The 21,860-nt window shown below is 48.3% G+C and overlaps 3 protein-coding genes and 1 non-coding gene across 16 annotated transcripts in view; 2 read left to right on the top strand and 2 right to left on the bottom strand.

Annotated features, from left to right (window-relative positions):
- Positions 1–360, bottom strand: part of LRSAM1 (leucine rich repeat and sterile alpha motif containing 1) — a 40,780-nt gene extending 40,420 nt beyond the window's left edge. For 6 of the 10 annotated variants that reach the window (XM_070251437.1, XM_070251439.1, XM_001501598.5 and 3 more), the window contains exon 1: positions 228–360. The gene's annotated coding sequence lies outside the window, so the exon portion shown is untranslated. Of the gene's footprint in view, positions 1–197 lie in introns of all 10 variants that reach the window. The other 4 variants (XM_070251438.1, XM_005605796.4, XM_070251435.1 and 1 more) reach the window with 2 other exon arrangements.
- Positions 361–368: 8 nt separating this feature from the next.
- On the top strand, positions 369–4,109 carry RPL12 (ribosomal protein L12). Its single transcript, XM_001500201.6, has 7 exons — positions 369–503; positions 1,081–1,154; positions 2,212–2,310; positions 2,623–2,704; positions 3,299–3,385; positions 3,775–3,887; positions 4,058–4,109. Exons 1-7 carry the CDS (start codon positions 467–469, stop codon positions 4,061–4,063), a joined length of 498 nt encoding a protein of 165 aa, XP_001500251.2. The 5' UTR covers positions 369–466; the 3' UTR covers positions 4,064–4,109.
- On the top strand, positions 3,098–3,225 carry LOC111770729 (small nucleolar RNA SNORA65). Its single transcript, XR_002804135.1, has one exon. It is a non-coding gene; the product is annotated as a small nucleolar RNA SNORA65 (small nucleolar RNA).
- A 1,866-nt stretch (positions 4,110–5,975) lies between the features above and the next one.
- Positions 5,976–20,043, bottom strand: ZNF79 (zinc finger protein 79). Of its 4 annotated transcripts, XM_070251441.1 has the most exons (6): positions 16,198–16,314; positions 15,171–15,251; positions 14,827–14,915; positions 12,716–12,842; positions 12,144–12,239; positions 5,976–7,274 (listed from the first exon to the last, which is right to left on the bottom strand). In XM_070251441.1, exons 3-6 carry the CDS (start codon positions 14,857–14,859, stop codon positions 6,103–6,105), a joined length of 1,428 nt encoding a protein of 475 aa, XP_070107542.1. In that variant the 5' UTR covers positions 14,860–14,915; positions 15,171–15,251; positions 16,198–16,314; the 3' UTR covers positions 5,976–6,102. The 4 variants fall into 4 exon arrangements, with proteins under 4 accessions (XP_070107542.1, XP_014591530.1, XP_070107541.1 ...); XM_014736044.3 differs by lacking the exons at positions 15,171–15,251; positions 16,198–16,314 and adding an exon at positions 18,530–20,043; XM_070251440.1 differs by having other exon boundaries at positions 14,827–15,251; positions 16,198–18,912.
- Positions 20,044–21,860: the final 1,817 nt, after the last annotated feature.

Raw genomic sequence — 21,860 nt, 5'->3', positions numbered from 1 at the left:
GAAGGGCGCCCGGGTCGCTGTGGTCCCGGGGTCTTAGAATCGGGGTGCGGAACCCTCACAGGAGGGGCGGGGCTCTGGGATTGAGTGAGAGGGACCACGGGTGACCCTCAAGATAAGGGAGAATGGGGAACGGCGGGGCATACGATGTCGAGAGCACCCTTCTCTTCTCTGCCTCCCCGGGGATAAACGCCACGAACCCCACTTCCGAAGCCCTGGTCACAGCTCACCGCAGCGCTGGCTTCTCCAGCCGACAGCCTCCGGCGCCTGCCCACAAGCAACATGGCGGGCAGGGCGTCCCGGGGAGGCTGGGCGGAGACGGCGGTTCTCGCGAGAGCCGCGCTTTCCTGTCTATATCAGGTCCCAGGGAGAGGCCTGCCAGTCTTTCCGCTCGGCTCGGAGGAGGCTAAGGTGCAACTCTCTTCGGTCGTCCCGAATCCGGGTTCATCCGACACCAGACGCCTCCACCATGCCGCCCAAGTTCGACCCCAACGAGATCAAAGTCGGTGCGTGCTCTCGATGTGGCCGGGGCTGCGGGATGTGGCCTCCCTCCGCGCCGCCTGTCGGGCCTGCGGCCCTCGCGCAATGGCCTGTCCCACGTTTTCGGGCTTTCGGGCCGCTGCCTCCTAAAGGCCTCCCCGGCGCTGCGTCCAGGGCGCTGGGGGCTCCTGGGCGAGGCTCTTGCCTTTCCGGGCCTCAGCTTCCCCCCGTGTACGTGGGGAGGGAGGACCGGACGACCCGCGGCGGCTTTGCAGCCCGCACGCCCTAGGGTAAGGTTTGTTTCCGGCGCTTCTCCCGCGAGGCTGGGCTGGGCTGGCGGCCCGGGCAGTCACAACCGAGCCAAAGGCCGCCGCTGTCCCACGTGGCGCCGCGGGCGGTCTGCGCCCGGGGAGGCGGCGGCTCGCCGGCTGGGGGGGGCGGGGGTGCATGTGTGGGGCCTGGTCCGCCTCGCTCCCCGCCGAGGCTCTCTCGGTGCTCTTCCGAGAAGAGGCAGGAGGGCGCGTGGCGGGCCCCGGAGGGATGTGGGCAGGGCCGCGGCTCGGGGCTCCCTGTGCTGGGGCCCTGACCTTTCTTTTCTTCCAGTGTACCTGAGGTGCACCGGTGGGGAGGTCGGTGCCACGTCTGCCCTGGCCCCCAAGATCGGCCCCCTGGGTCTGGTAGGTCGGCGTCGGGGCGGGGTGGGGGGTCGTTCATGAACCAGGGTGAGGAGAGCACAGAGAATCTCGGGCTCGTGCAGACAGCGTGCCCGAGGCGCCGGTGGCGGGGAGGGATGCCGTCCCCGACCAGGTCTGAGCGCGGAGGTGGCGCCAGGCGCAGTGCAAGGGTTAGACGTGCGGAGAGAACCTGCTCCCTTGAAGCCGGAGCTTCCTCTCCGACGCCTCTTACCTGCTGCCATCGTATTTGAGGGAGGGCTGGAGGAGGCCACGGGGGAGGGTTTGGAAGTAGAGAGGGTTAGTGACGCTGGCGGCCTACTTGGCCTTGCCTGGTCGGGGAAGCGGACCTGTCGCTGTTGGGAGGGTGACACGGGTCGTGGATGAAGATTCTGGGGAAGCTTCCAGTGGCTCGTGAAGAGCTCTGCTCTCCGTCTCCTGGTTAATGTGACCGGCATGCCCCCTGACCAGCCTTATTGACAGGCCTCCCCTCTTCCATTTTATGTCATGAGGCCTCTCCTCCTTGGACAGCGGTCTCCTGTCCCAAACCTCTCCCTCCTTGCTTAGTTTCCCTTGCCAGTCTTCCTGCCCTTCTTGGGCCCTTAGCTCAGCTGGCACTCGCCGGACGTCTCCGGAGCCTTTAGGCTGGTGGTCACTAGGGAGCTGTAAAGGAGCCCATCCCCACAGGTGAACTCGTGTTGGTCTCACACAGGAACCCAGTATCTTTAAGGTTCCCCATGTAACTGGAATATAACTGGTTGAAAGTCCCTACGTTACCACCTAGGTCCTTATGAGAAGGTAGGCAGCTAAGGGACTTGGCCCCTTGTGGCCTTGAGCCTGTGGCTTAGAGCCCTGGACATTCTTGACCCCCAGCTTCATTTTCCCAATTTACACTGTGGTGACAGTCACAACTTGAGCCGATAGGTGCAGTTCTGTGCTGCTGACAGCTTCTCTGTGCCAGATAAAGAAAGTGTGGGATCCTGCCAAGTGAGAAGGACTGGGCAGATTTTCGGGCTCTGGTTCGATTTAGGCACAATGTGATTCCATTCATTTATTTCTACAGTCTCCAAAAAAGGTGGGCGATGACATCGCCAAGGCAACTGGTGATTGGAAGGGTCTGAGGATCACTGTGAAACTGACGATCCAGAACCGACAGGCTCAGGTACTTGGTTCAGGGGGATGGGGGCAGAGGTAGCAACGCCCTGGGATTCCTGGGGGTAGATCTTTGCTCCTGTAGGCAAGGCTTTCTGGAGAGCGTGCAAAGACATGGGTTCAAATGTTAGCTCTGTCAGTTGTGTGAGATTGAGCAAATCACTTAGTCCTCCTCAGGCAGGATGTGTTTTCGACTGAAAATTCCTTGAAAGTATAGCAAACCTGGTGTCTGGCCTGTGGTCTCAGGCGAGGTGCACAGTTGTATGGATCGTGTTCTTGGAGGGTGGGGTAGGGTTTACTCATACTGGAATCTCTTGTGCAGATTGAGGTGGTACCTTCTGCCTCTGCCCTGATCATCAAAGCACTCAAGGAACCACCAAGAGACCGAAAGAAGCAGAAAAACAGTGAGTGGCCTTTTGCCTGGTAATCTGAGTGGTGGTGTCTACCCAGGGTTTGATACTTTGCTGCACGTTTTCCCTTTAATGAAACGTAGGGATGGCATGGGCATTCAATGTTAAGCTGTGACCACGCCAGGAGCCACTAAGAAGTGTCATGTGGGTCTCCAGGATCCCTGGTGTGGGGCTGGTCCCACTCACAGCACACAGGAGGGCTATATAGTAGGCAGGGGGAAGCAACTGAGAATGATGACCAGGAATCGGGAGAGGCCACTGGTGAGCTGTGAGCTGGATGACACCCAGCAGCTCAACTAACCTTAGTAAGGGAAGCTTGTCTCTTCCCATCTCTGAAACAGTCTCTTCCACGTAAGGTTGGCAAAGATTTGGTTTGGCCCCTAGCCACCCGCCACTGCACCTGACCAGTTCTCTTGGCTGGTGCAATCCAGTGGTGAGCTGATAGTAAACCCCAGCTTAGGAAACAGGGTTGTTCTTCATGTGGATGACTCTGTGCCGAAAGCATGGGAACAGCCTGGAAACAGGGAGCATGTGATGTGGGCTGCTCCAGCCTCGGCTGGTGACAAAGCTTTTTGCTGTTTTCTGCAGTAAAGCACAGTGGAAACATCACCTTTGATGAGATTGTCAACATTGCTCGACAGATGCGGCACCGGTCATTGGCCAGAGAACTCTCTGGTAAGAGTGGGATGACAGGGAACCGCCTTAATTGTGATGTGGGGTGTGTTTTCACTGAGCAGTAGTGGTTTCCCACTTGAAGGGGACTTTACTCTGTAAGACCCAAAATGAGGGTGCCATGTCTTCTGGGTTTGAAAGAATGGTTTGAGATTGTGTGAGGGTGTGGGCTGGATGTGTTTGCTCTGGGTGTTGAGGGGCCCATGGAGACTGCATTCAGAGCCTAGAGAACTGAATGGGGCTCTGAATTTGGAGCAGGGATGTTAGGTTATTCCTGGTGTGCTGTAAAATAGGGGTATTCCTCTCCTCGCCTGCCATGAAACTCCACTGCTTGTGAGGATTGTGAGGGACTCACTGACAGCCCCTCGGATAATGCCATCTTTTTTTCATAGGAACCATTAAAGAGATCCTGGGGACTGCCCAGTCTGTGGGCTGCAACGTTGATGGTCGCCACCCTCATGATGTCATCGATGACATCAACAATGGTGCTGTGGAATGCCCAGCTGTAAGTGGCTTCTACATCAGTTTTGTTTGTTTAAAATCAAGGCAAAAGCTGGAGGGAAACTAACATTTTCATGGAGATAAGCTAGAAAGTTCTAGAAATGGTCAGTAGTGGGGTCAGATGATAAGGATTTCTAGTCCCGTTAACTGATGTCTCTTTTTTCTTTCCCACAGAGTTAAGACTTGGTGAGGACAGTACTTCAATAAAGGATCACCTGACAACCAATGGGCTTTTGGATGTGGCCTCTTTCTTGGAGGAGCTAGCTCCTTTGTGGTCAAATGGTGGTCAGGTGGCCAGTGGGCACCTGTGGAAGTAGCTATCTGGGGAGCAAGCTCATTGTGGGTAACAGATTTCTGCCCTGTATGAGCCTGGCTCAGAAGACACCTAGGAAGGAAGTTCAGTGCTTTTTCCCCGAGCTCCTCCTAAGAAAAAATTGTTGGCTGGGAAGAAAACTTGTAGTTGAGCATGGCTACACAGGGAGGAAGCTCCGCCCCAACCAGTTGAATCATTTGGTGGGTTGGGGGCCCATGGCCTGCAAGACTTCACCACAGCCAAGGTTCAGAACCACTGATGGACAACAAAGGAACCTGACCTTGATGTTGGAGTCGTTAACAGATCCAAGTTACTGTGAAAGTTGGAAGGTCAAGTCAGTTGAGTTGTGGGATTCCTGGCCCCACTGTTCTCCAACCATATTTGCTTTAAGCCAGTAACAGGCTATTTCCTAATGTGTTTTCACCTCTCCCAAGTCTCTTCCTCAGCTTCTCTTAGCGCGGTTCCTTTGGACTCAACTTTCTAGAGCTCATCACTTCTTTGACATTAGTAGACAATATGCAGTGAAGGAAGCCGTGAACTGCGAGACCTCTGGGTGCTGGGATAGGCCACACCTGGGTTGTATGAAGCACCACCTGGGAGGGGCTTCAGGGTCCTGACTAAAGGGAGTTGGGAATGATGAACCCAGGAACCTCACTTCCCTGGCATTAGTCACTGTGCTTTGCCATGAATTTTGTCAGTAGTCCCTTTAAGCAAGAGTATTTCATCACCCCAGGTGCCTTCACGGTTGGAGCACTACCTTGAGCAGAAACTTGGGACTGGGGGGTGGGGGGTGGGGCAGTAGCAGCAGCAATCTGGGACATGTGGCAAGTCACCAAGGACCAATCAATCAGCTAGAGGCCTTAGGCGATGACAGCTGAAGGCACAACCAGCTTCCCTTAGAGCAGGCCAGGAACAGGGAGTTGCCTGGGAAATCAAAGGCTTACCTGACCCAAACCAGGGGAGCAGTGTCTTCTTAACTGCTGAGATGGTCATACTAGTTGGGTGTGATGATGGTATGTGTGTCACAGTAGGACCTGGGTCAAATGCAAGGAAGGAAGCGGGCCAATGGGGTCAAAATCTGGATCCAAATGAAATTCAACCATTTTCTGTCAGGAGGAAGAATGACCCACCCACACGGAAAGAATGGCTGTCAGACTTCCAATCTTGTGGGTCCTCCCTGTTAGGGTCTCCCTTTAGTGCCTTGCTGGGAGTTCTTTAGCTTCCTCCTGGATCCTCTGCCTCACTGTCCTTCCCTCTGGGGCTGTTTCCTGACAGCAGTTACGTGCACCTCGAACGGGTTAAAGTGGAGATGAGGCCTGTCGGTGTTTTCTGGAGGTGCAGCCGGCACTAGATTTTCCTAGCATCAGCCTTAGGGAGTGAAGGTCCCTCCCCTACCCGGAAAGAGACTGTAGCATTTAATGGTTGGCCCTAGAACCCCTTTCCTCACTTGGACTTGCCCCCAAATTAGATACCTTAGGCCCCATTGTGCAGAAATGCTCATTTACAGCGTTCCTGGTTCTGCAGCAGCCCTTGATGAAGGGGAGGTTACAAATGTTGCCAAACTTACCTGGCCTCCAAGTAGGAACCAAGTCCATGACCCATGTGACTTGATCACTGACTTATTCTCTATAAACCAAGGTTTCTGGACTGCTTGCTACACAAGGAGCACTGGGGCCCACTGAATAAAGGTGACTAAGGGTGATCTGAGCTGGGTGGTTTCTGCTTTCTGAAGATGTTAGGGAGAAGGAAGAGCATCCCCGACCTCCCACATCCAACATGTATGTAAACAAGGATTTATTAGAGGTGCTTTTGCATGTGGCTCTAGGCTACAGACTATCAAAGTCAGATGTCTCCAGCTGCTTTCAAACTCCCTGCATTTACCTGTCCACTTTGGTCATGTTCCCAGTTACTCTCCAGCATGGAGTTGCTGATGCCTAATGAAGGCCGAGCTACACCTGAAGGCCTTCCCACACTCGCTACATCCATAGGGCTTCACACCAGTGTGAGTTCTCTGATGCTGACTGAGGGATGAACTCTGGTTAAATGCCTTTCCACACTCATTGCACTCGTAGGGTTTTTCTCCTGTGTGAATGATGTGATGTCGAATGAGGGCTGAGCTCTCACTGAAGTACTTCCCACATTCGTTACACTGATACGGCTTCTCCCCAGTGTGGGTCTTTTGGTGGATTATAAGATTCGTACTTTGGCTGAAGGCCTTCCCACACTCGCCGCACTTGTAGGGTCTCTCTCCAGTGTGAGTCCTCTGATGGTTAGTGAGGTTTGCGCTCTGGCTGAAGGCCTTCCCACACATGCTACACTTGTAGGGTTTCTCGCCTGTGTGGATTCTCTGATGCTGAATGAACGCCGCACAGTAACTGAAGGCCTTCCCACACTCGCTGCACTTGTAGGGCTTCTCCCCCGTGTGAGTCCTCTGGTGGTTTGTGAGATTCGCACTGTGTCGGAAGGCCTTCCCACAGTCGCCGCATTCATAGGGCTTCTCTCCGGTGTGAATTCTCTGATGCTGGACGAGGGCAGAGCAGTCACCGAAGGCTTTCTCACACTCACCGCACTTGTAGGGCTTTTCTCCAGTGTGCGTCCGCTGGTGTTTGGTGAGGTTTGCATTCTGGCTGAAGGCTCTCCCGCACTCACCACATCTGTAAGGCTTCTCTCCAGTGTGAATCCTCTGGTGCTGAATGAGAGAGGAGCTCTGGCTGAAGGCCTTCCCACATTCGTTGCACTCGTATGGCTTCTCCCCAGTGTGGCTCTTCTGATGCTGAGAAAGGGAAGAACAGTAACTGAAGGCTTTGCCACATTCGTTACACGCGTATGGTTTTGCTCTGTGAGGTTTCATCACGTCTGCCTCCTTCCTGAAGCTCTGTCTATGTGTTTCCCATTTCTGGGGTCTCACTTCTGTGGCAAGTCTCTGTTGTGGAGAGAGGACTGGTCTCAGATTGAAGCTCTTCCCCAGCGCACTGTTCCTGTGACCTAACTCCCCAGGGGGCATCTCTACACTTGAGTCTCGGAATGATTCTCCAGAAATGTCTTGCTTGGGTGGTGATTCAGATACAATCTTCTGGTCTGAAAAAAATGTAGAAAAGCATTTTTTTTTTAACTTTGGTGGAAGAAGAGATACTCCCAAAATACAGAAGGCTGAAGGAGTCTGGCTCTTAGGCAGATGGGTTTGATGCCTCCTTCCTGTCCCCCAGGACATTTCTGTTCTAAACCCCAAATCATGACCCAGGTGGCTCCTCAGAGACTTTAGCAGCCTTTATTCCCTCTCCTAACCTGCAAAGGGATGAAGCTTAGCCTCATCTGTTGCCTCAGATGCAATACTTGTCTCCTTATTTCTGATGCTCCTCTCTTCTGTTTTTGCTAAGTATTGGGCAGTCAGTCTCAAGCTGTTGTCTTAGTCTCACAATTCTCAGTGTGGTTTTGGGTAATCTGCCTGCCAGGTTTACATAATTCCCTTGAAAAAGCTGATGACCAGTGCCAGCAGGACGAATGCTTTCACCTGTCCCATCAGTGAGATTTCCAAAGATGGTTAATGCTAGAGCATTGCTAAGGGTGCAGCATCGTGGGAGAGCTTAGACACCAGTGCAGCTGCATAGATTGGGACAACCTTTCTGGAGAGCAATCTAGTCGCATGTGTCAAGCCTTTAAAATGTTGACACCAGAAGTCCACTCGTAAGAACTCATCCTAAAGGACCGGTGAGAAATCACACGGAGCTGTGTCCACAGAGGCACTCATCACAGCGCCACTTGTCAGACAAAAGCAAACACCTACCTGTTTAAAATGAGAGGACCACAGTGTAGCCAATCGAGGGGCACTATTTAGCAATTCTAAGTCATGGCTGAAATCCGTACACTCTAATTCCTTTTACAGAAGGATACACAACGTGAATGTGAGTTGTGTTGTCTTTGGGTTGTGGGGTCAGAGGTGATTTGTATTTTCCTCAATGCTTATCTGTATTTTCTAATGTTCTCCAATGACAGTATTATTTATAAGAAAAGTTATAGAAACATACTGTTAAGAGAAAAAGGTATATATAAAATTACATGCTGTTATGTCATTTTGGAAAAATAAACGACTGCATTCTATGATATGGGGAAGACTGAAGTTTTCCTCTGTGTGGGATGACAGGGGATCTTGGTTCTCTTTTTCATTCTTTTCCAAATTTTAAGTGAACGTGTATTATTGTTACTAGAAAAAAAGTTATTTCAAAAAGAATAAATAACACTGCTTTTATAATAAAATAGATATTTTCTAAAAGAAGAGTTAATGATTCTTACCCCTCTGTGGGACCTCATTCATTCTGAGAGGAGAGCTGAAAATGTGAAGACCGTACTCCATGTGGACAGTGCGAAGCTCAGGGAAGCGTGGCTCTCAGACCCCTCCCCCATCTCCCACACGGGCTGGGGGGCGCGGGTGGAGGTTTAGGGAGGGCTGTGGAAGAGCTTCTTGTCACTGGGTCAATGTTCCTGAAGAGCCTTCCGTCTCTACCTCATTTCTCAGAGGAGAGACGAGCAGGGGGAGTTCTAGCTCCCTTTATTCAAATTTCTATACACAGTCTTGATCCAGGCTGCCTGGGTTCAATTCTTGGCTCTATTTCCTACTAGCTGTGTGACTTTGGGCACATAACTTAATTTTTCTATGTCTTGGATTTATTCTCTGAGAATGCTGCTCTCTTGCAAGATTATTGAGGGTTTAATGAGTCAAAACACACGAAGGCCCCAGAACAAGACGCGAGGAGTAGCTCAATGTTTTTCGAGGGCTTGTCATCACGTGGACCTCTCCTCGTGAACCATCCGAATGGTTTCCCGTGAAGCAGATCTCCCTCTGAGGTGCACGTGCGTACGTAATGCCTCGTCTACCAAGAGCACAGATGTCCTGTTTTGGGTCGAGAGCGTCTCTATGGAACTGGGTATTTGATCATATATGGCTTTGACAGCTCTCACAAACAGACCATCTATCTGAGTAAAAGATGCAAAGAAGAAGAATAGTGACAAGAAAAGCAGTGGGAAAAAGAAGCAATTCAGGAGACCATGTGATGCTCATGAATTGTCACACCTCAGCCACCTCTCCCTTGGGTGCTGGCTCCTGTATAAAACTGTCCCATGACATCCCAAGCCAAATATACCCAAAACAGAACTGCTGATTTTCCCTTTTGAGCCAGTGTCTTTGCCAGTCTTCCCTTTCACCCAACTGCTCAGGCCAGGGTCATCCTTCAAGCCTCTATCCCTCACATCCAGTTCACTAGCAAGTCCTGTTGGCTTTCACACCAGATTAGGCCCCAACTCCTGCTGATGAGCCACGCTCATGTCTCTCTGGAATGTCTGCAACAGACTCCTAACTGATCTTCCTCCTTCTACTCTTGAACCCTGAAAGTCGATTCTCCACATCCACGGAGTTATCTTTTTAAACACAAATACAGCCATGCATCGCTCAACAGTGGGGATCCGTTCTGAGAGATGCATCATTAGGCGATTTCGTTATTGTGCAAACATCATCAAGTGTACTTACACAAACCCAGATGGTATACCTAGTCTATACAGTACTAACCTTATGAGACCAGGGGCATAAATGCAGTTTGTTGTTGACCGAAATACCACTATGCAGTGCATGACTGCACTGTCCCTTCCCTGCTCAAAACCCTCAGTGGCTTCCCAACTTCCTATCTGAATAAAATCTGAATGCCTTGCCGTGGCCTCCAAACCCCACCGTGATCCACCCCCTGCTTTCCACTCTCCCTGCTGTTTACTGAGTCCTACGGCTTTCTGATCCTAACACAAGCCAGGCTCATTCCCAACTCTGAGCTTTGGTACATGTTGTGGCCCAGAATGTTCCTCTCCTAGGTACTCACATGGCTGGCTCATTCTCTTCCTTCAGATCTCAGCTCCAATGTCACCTCCTCAAAGTGGTCTTTCCTATTCATCTGATCTAAAAGAGCCCCCACCCCATCCGTATTCCCATTCTCATCTTTGTACCCACAGTCACTACCCCCATGCGACTTTGTTTTCCTCACAGTGTTCACCACTATCCAGTAGGATATCAGTTATTTTGTTTCCTCATTTTATTTATGTTCCTCACTAGGATATAAGCAGGGGCTATGTCTTGTTCTCCGTTGTACCTCCGGTAGCTAAAACAATACCAGGCATGTACCAAATGCTTAATTCACATTTGTTGACTGAAGGAATAGCAAAATGAGTGAGAATGAGGCAGACCGATCAGCTGGGTCTAGGGAAACAGCGTCTGCGACAGAAGTTCCCAAAGCCAGCAGTGAGACAGAGCTACTTTAAAGACCTGGGTCTATCAGAGTGGGAAGGGTGGGATGGGAGAAGAGAGGCCCAGGAGGCGCAGCGATGCCCAGGATGCTCTATGGTCTCAGAGCAGAGGTGTAACCCCACAGAAGCAGTGTTGTAGTCACTGTCATAGCCAGATTTAACACTTTCCTCTAACCACTTCCCTATCATAGAGCTAATACAGCACACCATCACTGAAAACTTTTTTTCTCATGTATTAGTGTATAAAATAAGTAAGAAAGGTTTTGTTATCCACATTTTTCAGACATAGAAACAAATAACCACCTCGTTTAGTGGTTTACTTTGAATCCATGTAGTTACCACATAGCAGGTAAGGACCTGAATGCCTGTCTTTCATGGGTCTGTATGCAAAGTTGCTTCCATACTATACTCGACACTACGACCTCGGAGCACAGACCCTTGGTGGTAGCACTGTCTCCCAACTTCTGTTTCTAATAACATGGTCACTGGAACCTTTCTGAGTAACCTTTTAGGATCTTAAACCCCTCTGAGACTGTGATGAACCCTTTTTGCAGAAAAATGCAGTTATTGCCGTAGCCACAAAACACCGCATTCAATTTCTGAAGCTCCATACAGGGTCTGTGGTCAGGTTAAAAGGCCCTGCACAACAAACACAGTGCTGGGAAGGCGGGGCTCTTGGGAGGGAGAAGGAAGTGGCAGGACTAGCGAGGCTCCCTGCAGGAGGTGTTTCAGCAAGGATGGGGGTGTCTGTAGTAACAAAGAGGGCTGAGGTGATGGGGGACAGGCCGCTCAGAAAGAGGATGACAAGACGGGAAGGAGAAGAGAGTTCAGACGAACCATGTAGAAAATCAGCCAGGGCTTTGTTTTCATTGCCCTACAGCAACAATAATCACTAAGCACAGATATGAAGCATTAGGCTGCATTATGAGAAAAATTTAAAACTTTGTCACTTGAAAGTGGTTAAGTTCCTTGGTACCTCTGAGGCTTTCAGTTTCAAAATATCAAAAGTGGCTGGAATCACAGGGAAAAGCTACTGAGGCCCAGCCAGAGGTCCCACAACAGCAGGGGCTGAAATATGAAGATCAAGGTGGGGTGCGCAACCATAGATGAATAGCGAGAGAAACAAGGAAATTATGGTTTCCCTTACTTTTATTTTTCCTGAGTTTTTTAGTATCTTTAGAAAATTCTGGCATAGCCAAGTAAAGGGAGAGAAGGGAAGGGGGCGCTAGAATCCAATTAAGGGCCAGAGAGGGGAGCAGCTGCAGGTGTGACAGCTGGAGGTATGGGTAAAGGTGGGCACCTGAGATCCTCAGTCAGGCGAAGGCCAAGCTGCTAGGCCAGCGCAGATGATGCATTCCCCCAGGGCTAGCAATACCACCTGTGCCCCAAACGTCTCCCAGCCCGGGGAGACTTGATGAGGAGGCGGCATGGAATAGCAGGCTTTGGAGTCCAACAGACCTTGCCTCAAACCCCAGCCTCACCGCTTTCTAGCTGTGAGGGTCTGAACCAGCGAGTCAGCCTCTTTCAGCTTAAATTTCCTCAGCTGTAGAATGGGAATAACAATATCTCCTTCCCAGCGCTGATAAACGAATCAAATGCACCAATGTATGCTTCAAAGGGGCCTTTGCTCCCGAGACTCCATGGGCTTCATGCCTGCCCACTCACCTGGACAGGGACTCCTTAGGCCTTCTCCCTCCAGCACCCACGAGCCTTCCCTTTGCTCCAACTGAGAGTTCATGCCAGCCTGGGATACTGGAAGTCCTAGTCAAGGGGAAAAAATGGGCTTTAGAGATCTGTACTAAGTACAAATGGCCACCAAGAACTCAAGGGAGCAGAAAAAGGTCAATTAGGTCATTCATTCAACAACTCTTTATTGAGCACTTACTTAGTGCCGGGCACCAGGAGATACAGCAGTAAATAAGACAGATATGATGTCAACGTCTTGGTAAAGCACTTCTGGAAGGAGCTAAAGAAACACCCTCAAGGAGGGGTCAAGCCAGGGAGTTAAGCTAAGCCCATAAAGCAAGCTATAGGAAGACAGGAACTCACTGAATATGGAAGAACTGGCCTGAAGGTCACCTCCCCCTCCTGGGAACCCAGAGACCTTTCACTAGGGAACGAGGAGGAATACACACGATCCCCAGGGTGCATCAGAGCAGTTCCCCATCACTCAGCACTGGAGAGTGCCACAACTTTTCAGAATTGAGCAGACTTGGAATTTTAAATGGTTTCCTTACCCAGTAGGACCAGGTTTCTGGACTTTTCTGGTATCCCTTCCTTGAACCTGTCCTGCGGAGCAGGGACCGAGTGCCTCCACCCCTCCTGGGTACAAGCTTCAGTCACACTGCCGAAGGGCATGGATCCCTGAAACAGAATCACATTCCTTCTAGTCCAGTGGCCTTAGGATATGGGGGAGGGGATATGTCCCTGGGTGAGATGGCCTGGAAAGGGTCTTTGAAAGGGGTCAGGGCTCTGGGTAGTTTCAGAAAAGCTTTTATTGATCACTTCCTATGTGCTTAACACTATACTGGACACTGACACACAAAATAAAATACAGTCTGTCTTGTCTTCACATGTTTAAACTTCTGGTAGACTGTATATAAATGGATAGAAAATGTGTATATATATGAGCAGTAATTGGACAGAAACTAACAGGTGCTTGGGGATTAAAAGAGCCAATACAGAAAAGACAAAATTAGAATGTATGAGTTTATGCAATGAGGAATCAGGTGCAAATTAGCAAAGAAATGTGAAAGCTGAATGTTTCCAGAACATTTAATAAATACTCCTGTGAACTCCGACGTCACACAGTACAGGAGGAGAGCCAGGCAGGTACACAACCACCTGTAGTATGTGTCAAACAGATGGACAGACCAGTTGTTGGGATAACAGAAGAATCCCGGGTGGAGAGGAGGGGCAGGACAATGAAGGAAGACCACAGGGAGAAGGCAATCACTGAGCCAGCCTTGAGGAAAGTTCCTCAGATGGAGGAAGAGAATATGAAGGCTGGGGAGACACCATGAGCAAAGTCATGAAGGCGAGAAAGTCTCCATGCCTATTTTAAGCTCAGGGAATGGTACCTCATTCACCTCGCTGGCATATCAGAAACCTGAGTGTTGTTATCCCCTTTCCTGCAGCTCCCCACAAATCAATTGCCTATTCGTTCTTCCTCCTCAGTATCTCTAGAATTCACTCATCTCTCTACATGCCCCAGTGCTGTCTTGTTTTAAGCCAGCATCACTTCTCAAATTATAACTAGTTTCCTGACCTCTAATTTTACTTGTTCTTTCAATTCATCCTTAACACTGAGAAATGCATTAAATGGGACAAAGAGGGTCATTTTTTAAAACTATGAAATATTTAAAACATTTGGGTCATTTTATAACAACGAAGAGTACAATTCACTATAAAGATGTAAGTATTATGAACCAAATAACAAATATACAATTCATAAAGGAAAAACTGTAGGAAGTTCAAGGAGAAATTTAAAATATTACAGCTAAGAGAGATGTTAAAACAACTTAGTTGTTGGGTGTTAATAGCAAACAAAAAATAAAGGTATGGAAGAACTGAGCAATTTAATGAATAAGGTTGAGCTAACAGAGCCGCCAAACGCTATGCCCTGCAATCACATTATACTGCTGTTTCATGCTGACAAGAGACAAAGACTCTGTCCCCATGAGCACAGACCAGCCCAATGGGAAAAGAAACCAAAGTGACAATTTTGGAATATCTAAAAAAAATAAAACCACAGGCAAAAACTTTAAATACAAACAAGAAAGGAAGAAAATCAATTAGGGATTTAACTCAAGAGGTTAAAAAAAAAATGAATTTTAAAACAAATCTGTGGAGAGCAGAAGCAAAAAACTAATAAAGAAAAATTTGTTAATCAAGAATAGAACTGATGAGGAAACCCAAGAGCAGATTTTCTAAAAATGAAAATAAATGGAACGATACCTAGTTTAGTCAAGAAGAGAGGGGGGAAGGCAGCTCCTACCCTCACAGAAGACCTACGCAGTGAAATACATCAGAAAAGATTCTGCGGAGTACTCTTAATGAAACGGGGGAAACAGTCATCAAATTCTGCTAAGTGGAAATAAAAGAAGGTTACAAAGCAGAACAAACCCATTTTGGGAAAACAAAAAAGGAAGAATATGACTGAAAGGACACAAACAAAAATGTTAATTATCTCTTTGTGGGATGAAGGGTAATATTGTGTGTGTTTTCTATATTTTACAGGTTTTCTACAATGAACATGAATTTCTTTTGTAATTAAAAAATATTTTTTAAATCCTTAATATTAAAAAGAAAAAGAGAGGCTGCCTCTCACAGTAAATTTCCAACTTACGTGGGGGCCAGCTGTGAGGAGGCCAGCCACCATTCCTTCCTCTCCTGTGCTTTCCTCTTGGGGAAGGGCAGGGTCCAGAGAAGGTGGCTCTGGCGGAAGACAAAGAAACCAATGAGGCACCAAAGTTTACAGCTCACCAAGCTAGAAAATCTCACATTCTCACTCTGAAGAGGGGGTTGAAAGGACATCACAGGCTCCAGGGCACTCAGGCAGAATTTGCAGACCTGCAGTGGGATGTACGTTTTCTCATTCCCTTCCTATCTCAGCAACCCCATCAATTCACTGAGACACGGGGAGGCATTAGAGTCTAACAGACTCTCAAGTATCCCAGATCCACCACTTACCAGCAGCGTGCAAATCACGTAACCTCTCTAAGTCTCATTTTTCTCATCAGTAAATGGGGATAATAATCCCTTGTAAAGTTGCTGTGAAGATTAAAGGAAAATGCAGATAAAGCAGTTGTCATGATGCCTAGCATGTGAGTATACAGTTCGTAAATATCACTATTACTTAGTTCTTTGGAGAAAGTGGCTCTGAAAAATTAAGACATTTGCTTAATTAAAAGAAGAGGTAACGAACAAGCAGGATTCATCCTAAGAACACAAGATTGGTTCAACATACAAAAATTAATCTATAGAAAACACCATGTTAATATAAAGGGAAAAACCCCACACGATCATCTCAATAAACATTGAAAAGGCCATTTTACAAAACCTGACCCCTTTTCAGGATAAAACACACGCAATAAGCTAGGAATAGAAGGGAACTTCCTCAACTTGATAAAAGGCATGTACGGAAAACCCAAAGCTAACATCACAGTTAATAGTGAGAGGAGGATGCTTTCCCCCTACGATCAGGAACAACACAAGGATGGCTGCCCTCGCCTCTATTCAGTATTATACTGGAGGTTCTAGCCAGGGCAATTAGGCAAGGAAAAAAAAATGAAAGGCATCCAGATTGGAAAGGAAGAAATAAAACTATCTCTATTTGTGGATGACATGATTTTGTATGTAGAAAATCATAAGAAATCCACAAAAAACTATCAAAGCTAAACTAGTTCGGCAAGGTTGCAGGATACAAGATGGATATAAAATTAAAAGGAAACATAATCATAAATGGGCAAGACATTTCTCCAGCTATATTTCTATATACTAGCAATGAATAATCCAAAAGTGAAATTTAAAAAATTCCATTTACAAGAGCACTTAAAGAATACAATACCTAGGAAAAAATTTAAAGAAGGAAGTGCAAGACATGTACATTGAACACTACCAAACAATGTTGAAAGAAATTATAAAAGATCTAAATAAATGGAAAGATATCCCATGTTCATGGATTGGAAGGCAATAATCATGGGATGGCAATACTCACCAAATTAATCTACAGAGTCAATGCAATCCCTATCAAAATCTCAGCTGGCATTTTTACAGAAACTGATAAGCTGATCCTAAAATTCATATGGAAATGCAAGGGACCCAGAATAGCCAAACAATCTGGAAAAAGAAGAAAAAAGTTGGAGGACTCACATTCACCATATCAAAACTTTCTACAAAGCAACAGTAATTAAAACAGAGTGGTACTGGTATAAGGACAGACGTATAGACCAATGGAAAAGAACTAAGAGTCCAGAAATAAATCCATACATTTATAGATAAATGATTTTCAGAAAAGTGCCAAGAAATTAAATGGGGAAAGAATAGTCTTTTCAAAAAGCAGTGTTGGGACAACTGGATATCCACATGCCAAAGAATTAAGTTGGAATTCCTACCTCACACCACATATAAAAATTAGCTCAAAACAGATAAAAGACCTAAATGTAAACGTTAAAACTCTTAGAAGAAAATATAAGTATAAATCTTTATGACCTCTGATTAGGTAATGGTTTCTTAGATACGACACCAAAAGCACAAGCAACAAAAGAAAAAATAAATTGGATTTTATCAAAATTAAAAATTTTGTGCTTCAAAGACACTATCAAGAAAGTTAAAAGATAACCAAAGAATGGGAGAAAAATCTCTGCAAATCATGGATCTCCTAAGGGTCTAGTATGCAGAATATAGAAAGAATTCTTATAACTCAACAATAAGACAACTCAATTTAAAAATGGGCAAAGGATTTGAATAGCTATTTCTTCAAGCAAGATCTATAAATAGTCAATAAGTACATGAAAAGATGCTCAACATTAGGCATTGAAGAAACGCCATATCTTCACTGCCATATCTTTGACATACTTAGATATTAAACAGAGTTACCATATGTCAGAGCATCTCCTCTCTTCTTATATATTATATATACCTCTCAGGAACATACCCAAGAGAAATGAAAACACGTCCACACAAAAACTTGTGCACGCATGTTCACAGCATTATTCACAACAGCCAAAACTGGAAACCACCCAAATGTCCATCAGCTGCAGATAAACAAAATGTCGACCATCCACATAACGGCCTATTATTCAGTCATAAAAAGAAGTGAAGCACGTTTATTCATGTTACGATACGGATGAACCTTGAAACATTATGCCAAGTGAAACAAGCCAGACACATATATTGTATGATTCTATTTTTAAGAAATGTCCAGAATAGGCAAACCCACAGGGACAGAAAGTAAATGAGTGGTTCCCAAGGCCTAAGGGGGAAAGGGAATGGGGAGTGATGGTTAATTGGTATGGGTTTCTTTTCCGGGTGATGAAAATGTTATGGATTAAATAGTCGTTGATGGTTGCAGAACTTTGTTAGTATACTAAAAGCCACTGAATTGTATACTTTAAAAGTGAATATTATAGCATGTGAGTTATATCACAATAAAAAAAATAGTAGAGGTAGTGTAGTTCTCAGAAATAGCTCAGAAAGAGAAATAAATAGGTCTGGATACTGGTCTCAGTACAGACCTTATGTTACTGCGTTGTACCTAATTCCACCGTGTCTTATTTTCCTCTGGTAGTATGGGGAGGATGATAACCATTCTGTTTGTTCCTAGGTCTCTCGGAAAGTGAACATAAAATGCTGGATGTGAAATTGCACTTGAAGAGTTATAGACCAATAGATGGACCCCTTGATCTAGGGGAGGACGGCACAGGCCTCGGTGGTTAAGATTATAAGATTATACACACATTTGTTCTGTAACGGGTTCAAGGTGCTTTCAAAAACGTTCTTTTACTTGATGCTTACAGTTCTAAGAGGTAAACGAGGTAATTAAGGTTATTTTATCCTTTCCTCTATTAGGAAATACAGCTTTAAAAACCTGACCGGTACTCCACAGCTTAAACGGGAACCCTAGCTTTCTGATTGCAAATCCCCAGTATCCTCCATGACTCCCCTATCCAGCTAGGTTAAACAATCTCAGGCAGAGCCAACAGGTTCCTGTTCCGAGCATCTTGGCTGCCTCAAGAAGGGCTGGAAGATCAGAAGCAGCAGAGACCTTGGGTACGTCCCACTTTCCTTCTCCGGGCCCATTTCTAATGCCATCGGTCCATCAAGCAGATCGCGGTAAGGGGTAGGACACTCAGAGATAGGCTCTTCTTTTTTAGATAGGTCAACTTTTTTGACCCCACAATTCTTTATTCAAAAAAGGATCGTCCCCAACCACTTGCGGAAAGGATAACCGCAGAGCTCTGGTCCGGGTCGCACAGCAGTCTCAGTGGGCAAGCTGGAACAAGCAGCCGGATCTCCCGCAAACCTCTCCCTCCATCACTCCTTCTCACCTCCTTCCTCCAGCATCTGGGTCGCACCTCGCGCCACCGCCTCCCAGCGGTTTGCTAAGCGTCGGCGTCGCTTCTCTGCAGCCGCAGCCCCACTCCGTAGGCCTGCTCTGACCGCCCCCGGGCGGGACTCTTCTCTCCGGCCTCTCCCCTCTGGGGCCGGGTCTGAGCCCGCGGTGCTGGTTCCTGGGAGGTCCAGTCGGGCCTGTCCAGCCGGGTCTCTCACTGTCTCCCCAGCCACAGCCAAGGCCTTGGCTCAGGAGCCCGTGGCGCAACAGCCGACTCGGTCTCGAGCAGCACTCCGCGCGAGGAAACCGCTGCGCGCCAGCTGAGAGAGGTAACGCGTACCGCTGCGAGCTCAAATCCTGCGGTCGCAGGAACTGCCTAACGCCAGGCCCTACTCTCGCGCCAAAGGGGACGCAGCTGAATAGCGTCACTTCCGGTCATGCGCACATGCCTCCTCGTCCCCGCCGAACTCCATTTCCCAGAAACCTCCGGGATCTGTTCCCGGCCAAAGACTTTTTCTTTCTCGGTGCTAGGTTTGTGATCCGTACGATCCTGAGAGGCTTCTGCCTGTTCTTGCTCCCAGAACCTATTTCCCATCATGCTTTGTTGTACATGCCTTTCTGGTCCACCGGAATCCAATGGCTGTGGCCGCTGAGGCAGGACGCAGCTGGGCCGCGAAGGATCCTGGGAGTGGTGGTTTAGCGCAGGGACGGGTCTATGCCGGCTCTGGGCGCCTAGTTTCTCTTCAGCAGTTTGACGTTCCCAGCACCGGGTCGCTGGTCACGGGGATCGTTTCTTTCCGCAAGTTTCAGCTCGGGGCTCAACCCCAGCCATCTTCATGGTCCTTTTGAGCTTTACTGAAAGTTTGGGGACCACGCAGTGATTTCAGGGGTAGAAGCACACTTCCGTAGTGTTCGATCAGCACTCTTTTGGGAGGAGATTCCTGACTATTGTCAATGGGCTTCCCCAGAGCACTGATGAAATTGCCCCTCAAGCCTGTTGAAAATTCTTCGCTACTCATCAATTTTCTGATGACCAATTCAGTCTTAGGGGCATTTTGATGTTGAGAAGATGGGAATGTGTTACCTGGGAAGCAGAAATGAGTCTGAGGTTCCTAAGGCCTTTTTTCATTTTGTGCTGTTTCTGTCCCTTGCAGTCACAGCCGGTAGCATTTTTTTCAAACATGATTCTCTTAAGTTTGTGGGTCTTCTATGAATCTTAGTGGGATTCCCTCCATTAGGCAAGCCACACCCACAGATCTCTGAGATACGCCCTCCTCCACCTTGGACTTCTGCAGTTTGGGGCTTACAATTTGGGAGGTCGGCAGTCTGAGATGGATCTCCTTGCTAGAATAAAAGTGTTGGTAGGGTTATGTTCCTTCTGGAGGCTCTTGAGGAGAATCTGTGTCCTTGCTTTTTCCAGCCTTCAGGGGCTGCCTGCATTCCTTGGCTCGTGGCCCTTTCTGGCTGGTGCTGTTCTCCCCACCGCCCCAAGGTCCGGCGCTCTGTAGTGGCCAATGGGTGGTAGCAGAGGGTTTCTTGCCTTAGTCTTGCGGTCCCACCCATGGCCACTGGGAGGTAGCAGAGTGCTTCACGCTTCAGCTAATGCAATTTTGCCCCTGGCCACTGGGCGGCGTTAGGGCACTCCTTGCCTCAGGTTCGCGGAAGGGAGGATTCCCCTGGAAGTTGTTCAGGGGACGGGGATGGGAGATGGGGTGGGTGTCGGTGGGCAGTGCAGGTTGCTGCCCTGGAATGGGAAGAGCACAGCTTCTGCTGCACCTGTCCTCTGGGGATGTTCCATCCTGTCTCTCTTCTCCGTGGTCCTGTGCCTGATGGTGCTGGGCTGGGCTCCTGGGGCGGATACGGGACTGTCAGCTAGGGCTGGCTCGTGGTCCCTTGGCATCTTTTGCTCTGGTGGGTAGTCCTCAAAGGAGTCTAAGGAGACCTCTGAAGAGCGTGTGTCCACAGTCGTTGGTACCTATAGGTGGGTGCTGGTAGCAATCAGAGGTGGTATGGGTGGGAGTGGCCGAGGAAGCAGGGTAAGAAATAGAAAATAAAGAGAAAAATGTGTAAAGCTTTCAGATGTCCCTTTACGAGGCACCCCTTGAGCCTCATACCAGCTTTGTGTGCAGCTCCCACCCTTCACCACAGCCTCCCATCCTCACCTGCACAGGCTCACCACCAGCACAAGGGGACATCAATTGAGCACTTATTCTGTGCCATCCTCGGTTCTACGTGCTTTGCATAATTGTCTGCTTTCATCCTCACAACAGCCCCAAAAAGGAGATACCGTCATTGTGCCCATTTTACAGATAAATAAACTGAGGTTAGAGAGGTTAAGTGACTTGTCCAGGTCGCACGGGCAGTGAGTGAGCAGTACAATCAGAATTTGCACTAAGCCCAGTGGCTCTTACCATGCTGCGCTGGCGCCTGGCCCCTGGATTACAGAAAAAAGAGGCCAAGGTAGGGCTGAAGCCCCAGTGACATTCCTTGACCATGAGCTTCACCATCTCCCTTGCAGCCTGGGGGGCTGACCCAGTCCCCTGCTTTCCCTCTGGTCCTTTGCCCTCCTACATTTGCAGAGGGTAGGGATGGCCGAGCAGGAGCTGGAGCAGCCTCTGCCTGAAGCTCCATGTCGAGAAGTATCTAGTACAAAGACCAGTTTTCTGCAAGATGGCTGAGAGTTGGCGGCCTGGGCAGAGACTATGGTTCAGGGAGGACAAGCCACTTGTCTTAAGACCCCTGTGGCCTGTCACCATGAGTCGAATGTGGATGCAGCACAGGTGCCCAGGCTGTCCCAGCCATTAGACACCTAATGTATGCCTGTACCTGTCTGAAGTTCCTGTCCCCTGGTCTTTGGTGCCGACTCACTGAGAACGGATTCTGAGATGGTGGGGAATAGAGCCCTCTCGGCCACACTAGTGTATACCCTTCTGGGGTGTAGTCTAACTGAGTGGAACAATAGCTTTGATAATGTACAACCCCTTGGACCATCAGTTACACCTCTAAAGTTTTATCGTAAGAAATCTCTGTTTGCCTATGCACAGGTCCATCTCCAGTTCCTCTCTCTCCTCCCAACCCCATCATCCCCTCCATCTCCATCATCTCCCTTACCACCATCAGTTCTGTATCAGTTTTCTAGGGCTGCTGTAACAAATAGCACAGACTGAGCAGCTTAAACAACAGAAATTTATTTCCTCACAGTTCTGGAGGCTGCAAGTCCAAGAATAAGATGTTGGCTGCATTGATTTCTTCTGAGGGCCTCTCTGCTCGGCTTGTAAACAGCCATCTTCTCCCTGGGTCATCACGAGGTCTTCCTTCTGTGTGTG

The sequence above is a fragment of the Equus caballus genome, chromosome 25 (genome assembly GCF_041296265.1).
Source record: "Equus caballus isolate H_3958 breed thoroughbred chromosome 25, TB-T2T, whole genome shotgun sequence".
Taxonomy (NCBI): Eukaryota; Metazoa; Chordata; class Mammalia; order Perissodactyla; family Equidae; genus Equus; species Equus caballus.
This window is presented reverse-complemented; position numbering and strand designations above follow the sequence as displayed.